Below are 15,576 nucleotides of genomic sequence, written 5' to 3'. Positions count from 1 at the left end.
GCTTGGATCAAATGAACACTACTGACAGCAGGTTTGTTCTGGAAATAACTATTAATTCTTGTTCAATAGAAAGGACTTTTAGAAATCACTTCTTGAAAGCTCCAGACCTGCTGCTTCTGCTTGTCTCCCTGGGAGCTGTGCCACATGTGCATGGATAGGTGGGAGATGCCTCCCACACCTACTCAGACTCAAGTCCCTAAATTAGAAGTGGAGATCATCCCTGCTTAGTGCTTGGTATGGCCACTGGCCCCATTGTCATCCCACAGGAACTGGCTGGCAGTTCTTTGGCAACATGCTCCTCGCTCCTAGATGTGCCAGGGACACAGAATGAGTTTTGAAAGTCATGCAGCTGTAGCTACTCAGTTTTCAGCTATGCAGGGTTTCAGCCACATCAGTTCCAGTGCACTTTGCATCAGCATCAGCAAAGTGCACTCCTAGTTCCTCATTTCTGTTGAAAGAGTGTAATTCCTGTAACCAAATGCCTCTCGAACTAGTGCAATAAATAGCTGAGACCTGCTCAGCTCGAGCTTCTAAATTGCATTCCCACTCCATCTTTTGTGTAGATGATCTATGTTATGAAAGTGGACCATCAGAGGAGGTCTAGCTGAAAGCATTCCACCAGTTTTCAGATGACAAAAGCCTCCCCACTTGATTTTTGAAGTTGCTGATAAATATATGAGAAAGTACATGAAGAGGAGGTAGTGCTCTGTTTTCCAAACATTTCTTGGAACAGCTCTCATTTGGAGTGTCTATTCACACACCAATATGAGGCCATATTACATCAGACATAATAGGGAAGCATAAAAGGTCAGTTTAGCTGGTGGTGTGAATAATTCTTCCCCCAGTACAACCTCAAAATTTAACTGAATCATTCTTTTGCAGAGAAGAAACAGATGTTCAGAGCCTTCCAGCTTGGCCTACCATCCTTAGAATAAATGTGAAATCTGAAGTTCAAGTTGTTTCAATTATCTACATATGCACATGCATACACATAAGAAAACAGGCACCAGTTCTTGAACAAATCATTTAAAATAAAAATAATTACTTCGTTCAGGCACTTCAGCTCAGCTCTAATGGCCATTCCAAGAACCAGCTCTTTCAGAAACCAAAACTACCAGGGGAAGAGAGAAACCACCAAACCTCTCTCCTCACACTTAACTGTTTATTTGGGAAACTGGCTGCACACAGAACTTGGATTCACAAAGCATAACTTTCCAAGACACACAACTTACTCACATGCTGAGAAAAAGCACTTGAAATGTCATGTTGCTGCATTCACTGGTGACGCTGAGCATGATACCATAATATAAAATACATGGCGATTTTTACTTGTCCTACTTGCTCTGGTGGAAGGACACAAGTAGCTGGCCCTGTAAGACTTCTGTGAAATGCATGGAACTGCCACTGCCTGAGCAAATGGATTCCTCAGATTCAGGAAGAAAATATAGGCCATAGAGCAGAATAGTTCATTCAGAAGGGACCTTCAAAGATCATCTAGTCCAACTCCCTGACCACTTCAGGCAATTAAAGCATGTTTAAAGCATGAGAGCATTGTCCAAAAGTCTCTTGAACACCAACAGGCATGGGGCATCCACAACCCTTCTAGGAAGTCTGCTCCAGTGTCTGACCACCCTCACAGTAAATAAATTTTTCCTTATGTCCAGTCTGAACCTCCCCTGGTGCAGTTCTATGTTGTTCCTACACATTCTATCATTGGCTAAGTCAATATCAGTGTCACCACAATTTCTTCACTGAATTAAGCCTGTTTTGTTTAGATGAGTACAATTATTTTTATTCTTATGTCATCAAATCTCACCTCATTAATTATACCAGATTATCAGTTTGCAACTTGAAACATTCCCTATCACATAAGAAATGGAAGACAAACATGTAGAAGCAAATTAAGGCATGTCCATTCATGGAGTTTGAAAACAATGTAATTTTGGAAGCTATGCTTTCAAATAAAGGGACAAGTCAACCCAGAACTCCCACTAACTAATAGCATCAGAATCTAGTTTTAGTTTAATTTGGTTCAGCTTGCTAGAAAAAAAAAAAAAAAAAAAATGCTACTTTGGTTGTTTTTTTGCTACTAAGTACTAAAGATGAGGGATTTGAATGTTTATAGAGAGCTAAATATATGACAAATAAAAGTTTTTTAAGCAAATCCCAAATGGAGACAGAACTTAGAAAATGTTGCCTTGAAGCTATGAATCCCTAGTATTTCAAATGTATTTCAAATGCTGACTGGACTGGTTTTGCAAAATAAGCATTTAGCTAAAAAAAAGAATTGTGTGCTTAAAATGTCTTCAGTCAAGTGGAGGACAGAAAGCAGTTAAGGGATCACCTAGAAAATATCAAGTTATAAAAAACATCTTAAGAGGTTAAGAAATAAATTGGATCCTCCGATTAAGTAAATCAGAGCTATGCAAATTTGAACCAGAGAGTCAGACTGGAAAGGTGCTGGCTTTTTTTTTTTTTTTTAATGAAATTAAAATCCAGAAAACCATTAAAGATTTATTGCTGTACCACTGAGGCTTTGGGAGGTGCTTCAGCTGAAGTAACTTTGAATGATGGCAGTGGAGATCTACTCATTTACTCCAGCAGTCCCTCAGGAAGCAGATGATGGGAACCAACACGTTGTACAGTACAGACAGAGCCAAGAGAAACATGTCTCATTGCTGCAGATTTGATCAAGCCTGAATTCTGTATGGCTGGCTTCTCCATTTGTCACCCACGACTTGGAAAAATCCTGAGTTGCCAAAAATGGGAACTGGGCAGCAAAATGACACTAACACCATGAAAAATTCCTATAGGCTCCAAAGGCCAGCAATGGAAAACATTACCAAACAACAAACCTCCAATGAGTGTGCTGTGATTGCTGTTGTTTTCACCAATAAAATTCATGCACATCACTTCCATGAGACAGAGAAACTTTTTATTGCAACAGCCATTAGATATGGAGCACTGCAACCAGAGACAGTACAGAGAGTTAGGCAGACCAGTGATCTGCTCAAGACTAGCCCCCTGATTTTGTTATCAAAACTCTTTCAACCAAAGTAAATATTAGCCTTGTTCTGTTCTTTAATCTGCTATATTCCACTACTTTTAAAAGAAAATACAGTTATTATTTGAGTGTATTTTGATGTGACAGGAAGAAAATTTAGCCTGGGTGAAGAGCTAGTGACAAATGCTGTTGTGTATGTGCTGGGCACAGGATGTGAACTGGATAGAAACAGCTAGATGAGCCAGTGGAACACACTCCAAAGCATCAACAAGAGAGGCTTAGGGAGCTACAACCTACGCAGCTGGCACTATAACCACACTAATGTGAATGCTCAGTGTAAGTACACCTTCTAACCACATTCCCTAAGGCAGGATCTCAGGTATGAGCTAAAAGAATACTTGTAAAAAGTGTCTACAGCTCCTGGCGCAATTAAAGACAAATATTTGATGCTGCTCATGAACCCACCCATATTTCCATTTCCCCAGTTTAGCTCACATTGGTCTTTTTGTCTTTGGTCAGAAACCTCAAGCTGACCCAAGCTATTACCCATTCTTCTCTGTCTGTCATGTCAAGATGTTAAATGTTGTTTCAAACAAAGGGACAAACAGGCAGAGCAAACCTGAAGGAAACTCACTAGTCAGAGCAAGAGAAGCTGAGAAATCTATTCCTTGCTTCTAAGCAATTTTCAGAGACTGTGTGTTTTAACAGTGATACACTAGTGGTTACGTGATGTGATGATTGTATTAAATACAAAGCACTTGGGTAATTGCTCAAGTAGTGGTAGCTACAAAAGGCATCACTATCTAAGGCATCATGTAATCTTCACCTAAGGTGGTATGGCAAGACACAAGCATAAACTAAGCCACAAGAGAAAAAAAGGTACAAGAAGCTAATCAACAAGAAGCTAAGTCACTGAGTCTCTCCCCTCCATCTCATTCTCTGCTTGGACTGGACCTTCCTTTGTCCTTCCTTGCTGCTTCCTTCATGGTTCTGTCTCTCACCCATTCCCTGCAGGTATGGAGGCAACCCATGATCATGAATTGTATTTTTAGTCAAAAAGTCACAGGCATTTCCCAGTATAAAGTTAGAGCCAAGCTTTGATGATGTTTCATTTGATGTGGGATGTGAGATGAGTGGAACAGTGATGAAGATGAGGCAAGTGCTCACTTACAGCAGAAAAACTTCACATTATTGAGTGCTGTATCATCCTGAAGCCCTTGTGGAGGCTCTACCTTTGTCTGGAGACCACATATTTTGCAGCTTTTACTCCATGGGCCAAATCTTCCCCATGACAGCCCATCACCTAGTAGCACAGCCGTATCTGAGCATCTGAACCGGATGTTGTTAGCAGCTGTGTCATCACCTCCTCCTTGAGACTTCTCTGTTCTCAGTGAAAAGGAGACCAAGTAGCCTCTCGGACAACCTTGGAATTTGGTCCAGGTACCCCACCTGCCAAAAAAGCAGACAAAGGAATGTCTGAGCTCTGAAATCCCCTGGGAAGTGCCCCTTCTCCTTACCATGCTGCTCTTGAGCTTAACGGCTCCCTGTTACCAGCACTATGTCCTGCTGCAGTCTGTAGTCCCTTACTTTGTCCTTCTTTGTTTCCCTCTCTTCCAAGGATGTACTTCTCTCTTTATTGGTATCTCATCAGAATAATACCAGAAAATCCCAGATTGGATAGATACAGTTCTGGTGGAAACCCTAAAGACAGTGTGTTTTGTGATAAATCCCTGGCCTGTCTCATAACCACCCATTAGGCAGCAGTGAGAGCATGCTCTCTGCCATCCCGAGGTGCAGTGCTGTTCACTTCGGCATGGCCAGGACTTCATCCAAAGAGGTTTATATGGTTAAAAATCCCTTTCCTCACATTTGCCCCACATGCTGCAGATTTCCAAGAGGGACTCTAGCCCAGGCACTGCAATTCACTTGTGCATAGCGCTCTGCAGAAATTTCAAGAGCAAACAGAAGGCAGTAATGTGAAGTACCCAAATTTAACCACCCTAAAAATGGATGTACAAAAATCCCAGCCACCTGTTTCAGTTTACTTTATATTCCAGCTCTGTGTAGACAAAGCAAGTCAGAGAAGAGACCCCTGCAAATGGTGATGCGTGTGGAAGCTTTGTGAGCTGGTGCTGACAAACGAGGGAGAAACCCGTGCTACTTACTTCCCCACCAAGGACTCGATGACTGAGTCATCCTGGCAACGCAGCCGAATGCCGTTCAGAGCTGTGTCGTCATTTCCAAACTGCGAGGGCTCTACCTGCAGTAGAAGACACACAAGGACTGAGGCAAGGTGGAGAAGGCCCAGGAAACATCCTTTAAGTCCTAATCTGGACAGTCCTTATGTCCTTTATGTCTTAAACAGTCCCAACTCCTTTCTGTGCTGAAAAAGATAAAACATCTTTGGAATCATGAAGGAAAATAAAATATCTTGGGAAACATGTAGGAAGCACGTTACACCAGGAAACAGTTATGTACCTATATGTTTTTCTTTGTGTTTTTTAACTCTTTCTGACCCAACAATTAAGGCAGAGACTTCATCCCAGGAGACATGCTGGGAAAGTCTGCCACTCTCCCTGACTCCTGATTTTTGGCACAGACGTGGCTTCCTCCAGCAACATCAGCCACATGCAGACCACAAATCTGTTGGCACACCTCTATCTAATTTGACAACAAAACAATCCTGGTGGTAGGCTTGTTTTTTGCTGTATCTAATATGAAACCTAAAGAATAAAATAATAGTAATAAATATATATGCATATATTTGCTGGACTAATTATGGTGGCTATATTTTCTAGGATAAATTTTCCTAAAAACTCAGATTTGGGAGTGAGACGGTGGAAAATAGGGAGAGTTTTACCTTCAGTGCAAATCCCTTGGCGTAACCGTAGCGGCAGAACTGCCGGCTGCCCCAGTTGCCCCAGTGGCCTCCATTGGGCACAGTGATGACAGAGGTGTATTCACGTGCCACTGCACCCAGGGTGCAGAAAGAGAAGATTAGGATGAGGGTCGCTGGCATGAGGAGCTTCATCTCTTCCAGTCTGCATCTGCTGAAGGAGGGCTGGTAGACGGACAGTGGAATTTATACCCTGCCAAGTCAGCCTGGGCTTCCCCATCGGTCTATCAACAAACACTGTAGGAACAATAGCTCCTGCCCTGGCAGTGGTACAGCACTACTGGCCTGCTTCTAGAAGGTGAGGAGCTCTCCTGGGAGCATGGAGAGTCTGACAGTCAGCAGATGCTGTGTATGAAGAGGCACTCTCTATCACTGATGGGCTATAGCAAGTCCTACATTGTCTTTTCTGTGCCTGTGGTGCTTGGCAGAGGTTTAGTGTTGATTCCCACTGCTGGCTAAGTAGAGAGCTGGCCACAGGGATATTTGCCTTTTTGAATGAAACCAAGTCATAACCATTTTGACTGAAACCTCTTGAGTGAAACTATCATAACCATTTTGTTTATTTCTGGATGTCTGGCAAGAAACTATATGAGGTAACACAGGGGACCTGATCTGGAACAAAGTGTAAGTAAACTCACGTTCTGTGTCCCCCAGCACCCTCTGTTGAACTGGGTTCCTGGTAAGCTAGATATATATGTTAGGTTATATAGATATATATGTAGGTTATTTATGGTTTCAATGCATTTTTTTTCCACTAGTACTTTTATCTCAATTTAAAAAAAAAAAAATAAAAATAAAAATAAAAAAGTGCTTTGTGACAAACTTAAGTCAGACATGCTGGGATGCCCACATTGCTTCTCAGGGAGACTACAAAATAAGTGCCACCAGCAGTGGAGGTGTAAGGCAGTTTTTCCAGAAAGGTGATACCGAACTTGAGAGCACAGTCTTTGAGGATGACACAATGCAGGGGGAGGTGAATTTGAAGCCCTGGTGTTGAAAGGCTCTCTTCACACATCGATAACCAGTGCTCTCTGGGGCCCTCAGCCAGGCTTGGCAGGAGCTGCTTCTCTGTTCAAGAGGCAAAGAGGAGAATAGATTTTGAGGAATGTATCCTGAGGCTCAGGATTTTACAGAAGGATAGGGTACCAAACCTTGAATTATTAGAAAACAAAGATTTTCACTCTTCTAGACTTCTCCTTCAATCTCTGCTCTGTTCTGCTCCCTCTGTTCCTGTCCCATTTAGAGGTGATGTTGCCTTTCCCAGCCTTCAGTCCTTACCCTCGTTCTGCTTGTCCATGCTTCTGCGTAGATGACAATATCTACACAGAGATGATGGGAATCTAGACAAGCCTTCTGGTGCAAGGCACCAAAAAAACACTACAAGTGGTGAAGGCACAGCCTGGTTTCCTTCTTAAACCAGGGCTTTCATCTTGCTTCTCCAAGGGGGGTATCAAAGCCCAGAGGGCAGGTGTTTTTCCTCCCAGGGACCATGCAACCATGGCTGGCTAGCCAGGTGTGTTTGCTCAGGCAGGGTCACACAGTGGCAGCCAGGGACACCCAGACCTGCTCTTGGCTGCACAAGAACAGAAAGGAGCAGGAGGACTCAGAAAGAAACAGCTGGGAGCCGGTGGTAACACCACAAAGAAAAAGCAAGATCCCCACATCTGTTTCTCTTTTGCTTGCCCCAAACCATGTCCCACGGCCACTTTACCTCCAGCAACAGTGCTGCAGACCCACAGCCTGCCAGGACCCACAGCACCCCCTCGCAGACTCTGCTCCCATCAGGAGATGCTTGTTTCTTGCCAGAAACAGAAGAAAGGGTCCCAGGGCACCAGAAGCCCATGGTGTGAATGGGGAGCCATCAGAAATGACTGTTACACATACCTCAGAGGCCCCTAAGAAAGCTCAAGCCCTGGACTAGCACTGTCACTCTGGGGCTTGGGAAGTATTATTTTCCCCATTCATGGCCAATGAAACCACCCTGTAACCTGGGGCACCATGTGTGAAGTGATTGATTCCTTTCTGATTTTTAATTCTCTAAAACTATACATTTTTAAAACCCAGCCATTAATCTTACTTCTCTGTCAGGCAGGGAAATTCTGTTTCTATCACATCCTCTACTATGTCCTTGGTAGAATTCCCTGTAAAAGATTAAATATACTCACCTAGAAAAAGTTGGAGGATTCTTTTAGCAGCATGACTTAGAAGTAGAAATGAGCATTGCATCATAACTCTCAGCCATGCATGTTACTCCTTATCTTGGGCACATTTGCTACCTTTTTTGCAAGATCCAGCTCACACTAGAAGTTTCCAGGAGCAGGGTGGGGCCTGCCATGGTGGTTTGCTAAGAGAGAGAAACAAATGATGAGCAATGCACACTGGTGTCCATAACTCAAATCAGCCAGTCAGATGCAAGCAAGTAATTCCTTCCTGTCTGTGGAACTGTGGAATTAAAAAATAAATAAAAATAAAAATAAAAGGTCAAAAAAAAAGGTCTTATAACCTCAGTCTGGTTTTAGGCTTTAGTAGGCTAAAAAGAGTAGTGCTGAACTAGTGTATGCAAATGTTTAAGAGAACACTAAAAAAAAATAGCAGGAAAAAATGCAAGCAAGAGACTTCAAAAATGAGACAAGAGAGGATCTTCTAGACATAAGAGCACATAAAGCTTTACAGTGAACAACAGGCTAAATATAGCTATTTCTCAGATGTAGGAGTTGATAGTTTTGCATCAGTAATGGGATATAACAAAGAACTTCACTCTGAGGTGGTGCTCCTCTTGTGAACTTGTTTCAGGCAGTTTCCCATCTGTCCATGGCCCCCAGCTTTCATAAATAAATTTTCCTCAGAAACTTAGACAATTCAGTTATCCAATTTACTAGGCTGAGCACCCATTAGTACTTTTTAACACAGAAATTAGAATCTTTACAGTTTCTCACATTTCTTATTTCTATATTATCAGTAGAACTAACTTTCCTTCATATATGAATTACACTTGTCTTGTTCATATACCCTTATCCTTTATTTCCTCACTGTAACTTTGATTTATAATAACTAATATCATTTTAAGACGTTCAAAAGAATACGTAATTTTTACATAGTGGATGCCCTCAGTTTCTTTTGATTCTCAATTCCTGTTTGAGAACCAGCACATCATTACTGCCTCTTATTTTTGGCAGAAGGTGCCACAGAGCAATCAACTCCATTAATGAACCTGAAAGACAAGAGAACCTGAAGAAATGTAACAAGGCATGTAGTCCATGCCTGCAGACCTAGGGCAGGACCAGTCCACACCTAAGTGTTCCTGAAGAGTGAAGGATGTTTGTTCAACCTGTGCTTAAAACTTCCAATGATAAACACATCAGATCCCTTAAACAAGACAATATAGTGCTCAGCTGTCCTTACTGTTGGAACAGTTCTTATGTCAGCTGAAATTTAGGACTACAGTGTTTTTTTGTTTGTTTGTTTGTTTCCTGTTTAGAGGCTCCTTGCCCTTTTCCTTCATACTAGATTAATTTCAGTTTTACTTGCTGTCTGTCATGCCCACACAAGGAATGAAAACAAAAAAAGGGTCCACTTGTCATTGAGATCTCGAAAGAAAGCCGTTCTGCAGATAGAAAGCAGAGACCATGGCCAGTAACCAATAAATTGTTTTGCTCATATCTCATGGTTGCTTACACTCTTTGCACTGAGACATCCACTCCTTTTCCTCAAGGCTGTGTTCAGGGCCAGAATCAGAATCAGTCTCCCTCCCATCTCCCCTCATAATCCTTCCAGTTCTTACAACTCATTTGAGTTGAGGTGTTATCCAGTTTTGATTTCTTCCTTCCTAACCCTTCAGCCAGCTCTCAGTGAGTGCACATATTACTAGCAGTTGTAACAAGACAGCAAGTAGACAGCCCAGGCCTGTGATAATACGAAGGGTTGTACAATCCATCATCAAATGAATGAAGAAATCTAGCAAACCTAGACTTTTGGGCCTAGATTTGTTCATGGCAAAGCATATCTGTCACAGCAGAAACACTGGAACAGAAATGTGGGAAGAAAGTACAGATGAGGGTACAATGGAGAAGCAAAAGACTTGAAGTGGATGAGCTAATCATTCCCAGTGGTGACTTATTTATTCAGCTGCAAGTGCACAAGGTTATTTTGATGTTGCTGTTTGAGACATACTCTGTGTTTCCCACTGTCATCTCTTCCCTAGACTAAGGCTCAATTTCTTCAGTTATCCCACATACATTGTCTTTTCTCATAATTTTTCAGACTCTCATCAGTTTAGCTGATCTCTTCTGTACTCTACCCAGATGGTAATACCAATTTTGAACAACATTTTCTTAGACCTTGCCATTGCTGCATGGTAGTGGAAAGGAGGAAACTTTCTACTTGGCTGCTTAGGTAAAATGCCTGGTTAGACAGCAAGGGTGGAATCAGCATTTCGTGCCCTGTAGAAATGCTGTCTCACCAGTCATTCTCTCTCTGAAGGTGGCTGCTCTCATATCAGTGTAATACTTTGTACCCGTGCTTGTTTTGAATTCTATCCCCATCTTTTAGTGGAGTCAGCATCTCCCAGGTTGGTGCCATCTATAAATTTAATAAATTAAATTTAATCAAATTTAATAAGCAAACTCTCTATTCTACCATGCAAGTCATTAATAAAAATATTGAATGATTCCAGACTCAGAAGAGTCTCCCATGGAACATGGCTCAATATATGTTTCTACAATTGGATTAGTCTTTTGACATTTTTTACCATTGATTCAAATTGCTAATTAACAAAAATAAAAGAGCCAGACCCTCCTGTAGTGCAGCTTTACTGACAGCCAGAGACCAAACATCAATTTACACCCACTGCAGATCTATCACTACCTCCTCAGCTAAAGATCATTTCACATAAGAAAACTCCAGCAACTTATTCTGAAAACGCATCTGTGATTGGGAATAGTTCTCAGGGTTGGCCAGAACCTCAGCCACAAGGCTGCTCAGTCCCCTGAAGAGCAGTGCTGTGTGGCATCTCATGTGGCCAAAGTTCCTCCTTTCAGGGGATGCTCCGTGTCAGGGTCCTGCTCCCCTGACTGCGTGCACTGCATGCACCCTGCATGCTTTCTTCTCCAGTAAGCCCAGTGGTTCCCTTGGTGGGGACAGGCTGCCACCAGCTACAGAATATTCTACATTGAGACACAGGTTGATCAGGAGGCAAGCTGGCCCTCACTGCTTGGCCATGGAAAACTGTCTGGTGCTAACAGCACTGTCAGCAAGGAAATAATCCCCGAGCACTTTAATCCCAGTGTCCCTGCAGCCACAGTGAAACAGAGAGCTGGGAGCAGGCAACTGCATGTCACTGACTTCACCTTCCCCACATTACAACTGTTGGACATCAGCCATTGTCCCCAGTTCCTTTCCTAGCCCTTTATCTGCCCCATGGAAAAAGGCAGCACGTGCTGTGGCTGGGTGGCTGTGTGCGCTAGCTCGGTTACACCAGGCCAAACAGAGCAGGCTGAGGTCTGCTCAGGGTAAGGGAGGGAGGAAGGAAAGGGAAGAAAGAAACTATGTACCAAGCCCTGAAAAGAAAGTGGAATATTTTTAGATTATTTTGATAAATACCAGATCATTCAAAGCATATCTTCATTTTTAAAAAGGGACTTTATTAGCAGATCCTGAAGAGGAGAATGAAAAGAAGGAAGAGGACATGTCCTCAACATCTAGATGTCTAAAAGTGTTTAATATTTGTGAAGACGTTTACTTATAGCAAATACTTGTGTCACCTAAGTTGGCTCAGGTGTTGACTGAAAATACTTTAGTCACTACTCTGAGCTGCATGCTCAAAAAATTGGAGATTGCACTCTGCCCAGAATCAGGCAATGGGACAGTCTCCACTGTACCACAGGTGTTGACAAAGTGTTTTGAACCCATCACTTTAGGATGAAGATTCACAGGAGAAAGCCCATCTTTTTACAGGAAACATATATGTGGAATTACATTCCCTTTCCTCCCTGAAGCACAGCAGAAGTACTTGATGGTCACCACATACCATGGGGAATTACCACTGGCTGCTGCAGCCTGAGCATGTGCACTAATCGGACAGCTCAAGCCAAAGTCTTCTCTCTCCCAAGAGCTCTTCACAGGCCATCATGCTGGTCCAGAGAATTTACTGTGAAACAGAACCTGCCATCTGTAGTTAGCCACACACCTCTGGAATTGATACTGCAAGGTATATTGATCCAGCAAAGCTTTTAAGCACAGGATTAATCTTCTGGATTTCATTTACATCCTTAAAGTTCACCACGTGCTAAAGGGCTTTGCTGTACTGCAGATAGCCTGCAACACCTTAAAAGCTCAGCCCTTCAATTAGCAGGCCACTGAGTTGTGAGGCAGCTCTGATCCTGACACTGCTTCAGTTCTTGTCACCAAACAATGAGAACCACAGAGGCCTGGATCTCACAGCTTTTCTTGAGGGTTTTCTTGTCTCACACAATGTGGAAGGCTCTGAACTAACAAGTCCTGCTTTGTCCTTTGTCCAAAGCCTTAGAATGGACAGGAAGAGAGAAGCTGCAGGCAGTAGGAAAGTCCCAAAGGGGTCACAGTGAGTATGGGTGGCACCTCGCACCTAGGTGCTGACCATTAACATGGAGAGAATCAAGGGGAGGCCTGCACAGCTACAGGGAGAAGATGTGGGGGCCATTTCACCTGGCTGCAGAGCTCTGGCAGCCACAGGACCCTCTCCCACCTCCTCTCCTAGCCATGTGCAAGCCCACCTGGAGAAGGTGACATCAGCTGGCACAGTAGGAGCAAAGTTTTTGGCCACAGGAGGAAGCTTCTCTCCCAAAAGTCTCCTAATCAGGGGCGCTCATTTGCAGCCAGCCCCTGGGAGGATTACTAGGGAGGGAAGAAGAAGTGCTGTGAAAGACATATTGTACATCAAGAAAACTTGGATCTTAGGAAAACCACCTCACCCCCCACCTCATCAGCAACCCATCACATCTTTACCTTACCTCAACAGCAACTTCCAGTGCCAGAACATTTCTGCCTATTTTTTCCTCTCTCCATATCTGGTTTCTGGTTCTGCTGTGTTTGATTTGGGAACTTCTGGCTCTGTGTACAACCCAGGTAGTGCCTCGGGAAAAGGGAGGGCTGCACCTCTGCTTCCTGCCCAGCACCAAGGCAGGCGAGGGTGAGCATGGGGCCACAGCTGCTGCTGCTGTAGCCATAACCCTTCTCAGCTCAGGGTTGAAGTATACCTGTTGGGATGGAATAACGAGTCCATTTAGTGCAGTTGCTGCTGAGACTCACTTGAATGAGTGCAAAATGCATTTATTTTTTTTTTTTTTGCTTACATTTAATGTTCACACTAATTAGGGAAGGTGAAGGTGAGATGTGGAGAGGGAATACAGATGATGGATAGTCTGTCAAACTTTGCACTGAGCCAGCACTACGTGTCATTGAAATGTTGACTTCTTAAAACAAAACAAAATTATGTATTTTTCCCTAGCTTCCTTTTCAGAAACATCTGAGCCTGAAATTCTACAGAAAAGAATACAACACAAGAAGTTTCACCACAAGCCTTTATGATTTGGCAAAACTACAATGAAAATCATTAGGCAACCTGGTCAGGACACCTGTTCTTCCCCTCCTCCACAGCCTCCTGACTCCTCTACTGCTTCTGTAAGTCTCAGATGATTTTTAAAATTTATTTTTATTTTTTAAGAAGCCACATACCCACATCCCTACCTACTACAGGTTGCACTCACCCAGTGGTGGTTTATATCACTCTCCTCCTGGATGAAGCCTACAGGCACAAGCTTCCAAATCCCCTCTGCTCTGGAGTCACTGCGAGCAGTGGGGTATCCCACACCGATGGGGACTGCCAGTCTCTGAAAAGAGTTAAAATTTCCATTTAGATATGACTGAAAATCACCTGCCCTGAGATTCTGTCACAGAGGGGTTAGGTGCATGTGCCTGACATCTTGTCTTTGTATGCTTTTTTAAAGTTATATGCATGTTTTGTAAAGGATTAAATGCTCTAGCAAATGCAAGATTGTTTAGTTCCCCCTCCAAAATCTAATCCTCTAGCTGTCGAGGAATCATTAATGGTGAACTGTTGATTTAAACAGGGACTTGCCCACAGCAGGTCTCCTTCGGCAGCTCTACAGGAAGACCACTTAACTCTTCCCATTTGCTGCCACATGCAGATTTTCAGTAATCCCCAAGAGTTTCTTCTCAGGAAAGACTCCTTGTTGGGGTGCCAATCTCTGCCTAGTTATCTCACTGCTCTAATCTGAAACAGTCTGCCTGTGTGCACTTGCCAGTCATCCTGCTCTTCATATATCCTTGAAACTTTGATGGTGCTGTCTCCATTTATTCCCCCACAGCCCACCCCTCGTTGGACATGGGGGAGACCCTCCTGTTCAGTGCAAGGACAAGGGGGAGACGGGGGAGTGCCTGCATGCTGGTCTGTGGGTCCCTGCCACCATGCAGGAGCTGCCATATAGATGATGGTGAAAAGGTCTGGGGAACAGCAGGGAGAGAGAAGAAAGCAGACACCTTTTTCCTTTCTATGGCATCACCTCTATGTCCCAGCCCTTTCTCATAGTCTCTCTTCACTCCTTTAGGTTCATGCAGGCTGCAGCCAAGAGCAGGTCTGGGTGTCCTCAGCTGCCACTGCGTGACCCTGCCTGAGCAAACACACCTGGCCCATCAGCTACTGTTTTGGATTCTTGCTTGGTTTCTTATTTCGGGGGCCGGGGGCCGCGGGGAAGTGAATGCCTTGGTTTAGAGAACACAGAACAACCAAGGGCAGTGGAAAATGTCACTTTCTCATCTATTTGCCATTCTGTGCTTCCTCCTTTTTTTTGGCACTCAGCTAAAACTCCAGTGTACCAGACCCTTTTGCACTGGGTCGTTGTGTCCCAGCCTTACCATCCTTGGTCCCTTCAAAAATATCTTCCTGCATCACTCTGCCAAGTCTTCTTTGTCTTCAATATTAAATTAATCACATCAAAACACTGAATTAAATGAATAATTGATTACTCATAGTATACTAGTTCTTGAGTTTCCTTTCTACCTCTTAGAGTGTAATTTTCTAAGTAATTTTAAGAAGCAGCTAAACCCCTCAAGCAATAATCAGTGGCATCAGTAGAATTGAAATTTGCAAATGCACTGTATTGACCTCCATCATCTGAGCGGGGATTGCTGTTGTAGGAGAAGTAAGTTGCCATTTTTAGTATGAACTTTCCTGTGTTCATCTCCCTCAAGCCTCATTACCACCCCTCCAGAAAACTTTCTGGAGAAACTTTTGCATTGAATCAGGCACTGCAACTGCAAATGGAAAATTTCAGCACAAACGGTTAGGGTCTGGAGGCTGCTAATGGCAGACATTCCTCCCCACCTTTCTCTTGCCCTTAAACTCAGTGGACCACCTGGTCCTAGAGTCCTCCTTCCTGCTTCTCCTGTTGCTCAACACAAAGTCCCAGGTTTGCCCAGTGGCAGAGAAGGGATCTCCTTTTAGCCCCTGCTGCTCGAGAGCACTCTTTTCTTGTCCTCCATGTACCTAATGGGGAGGTTCTTGGGGCAGCCAGGGGAATCACCACTACCGCTTATCAATGGATTTACACAGAAGGTAAAAGGCTTCTTCCCCTCCAGCAGTGTCTTCTTCCAGCTACCCACATGTCATTAACCCCATCTG

At 43.5% G+C, this 15,576-nt stretch overlaps 1 protein-coding gene across 3 annotated transcripts; it reads right to left on the bottom strand.

Moving 5' to 3' along the window:
- Positions 1-2,933: 2,933 nt before the first annotated feature.
- Positions 2,934-15,231, bottom strand: LOC118160318 (vitelline membrane outer layer protein 1-like). Of its 3 annotated transcripts, none has more exons than XM_035314919.1 (4): positions 15,061-15,231; positions 5,865-6,065; positions 5,170-5,264; positions 2,934-4,453 (listed from the first exon to the last, which is right to left on the bottom strand). In XM_035314919.1, the coding sequence occupies exons 1-4, from the start codon at positions 15,067-15,069 to the stop codon at positions 4,168-4,170; spliced, it is 591 nt and encodes a 196-aa protein (XP_035170810.1). In that variant the 5' UTR covers positions 15,070-15,231; the 3' UTR covers positions 2,934-4,167. The 3 variants fall into 3 exon arrangements, with proteins under 3 accessions (XP_035170810.1, XP_035170809.1, XP_035170811.1); XM_035314918.1 differs by lacking the exon at positions 15,061-15,231 and adding an exon at positions 12,887-13,022 and having other exon boundaries at positions 5,865-6,051; XM_035314920.1 differs by lacking the exon at positions 15,061-15,231 and adding an exon at positions 12,887-12,969.
- Positions 15,232-15,576: the final 345 nt, after the last annotated feature.

The sequence above is a fragment of the Oxyura jamaicensis genome, chromosome 1 (genome assembly GCF_011077185.1).
Source record: "Oxyura jamaicensis isolate SHBP4307 breed ruddy duck chromosome 1, BPBGC_Ojam_1.0, whole genome shotgun sequence".
Lineage (NCBI taxonomy): Eukaryota > Metazoa > Chordata > Aves > Anseriformes > Anatidae > Oxyura > Oxyura jamaicensis.
Note: the sequence above shows the minus strand (reverse complement) of the source record. Positions and strands in the feature narration are given on the sequence as shown.

Coding starts and splice junctions, on each gene's coding strand:
- LOC118160318 (XM_035314918.1), bottom strand. CDS start 12,915: ATGTTCTGGCACTGGAAGTTGCTGTTGAG. Junction 6,052..12,886: donor CACTGGAAGTTGCTGTTGAG/GTAAGGTAAAGA, acceptor CTCCTTCAGCAG/ATGCAGACTGGAAGAGATGA. Junction 4,454..5,169: donor ATCGAGTCCTTGGTGGGGAA/GTAAGTAGCACG, acceptor CTTTTTTGGCAG/GTGGGGTACCTGGACCAAAT.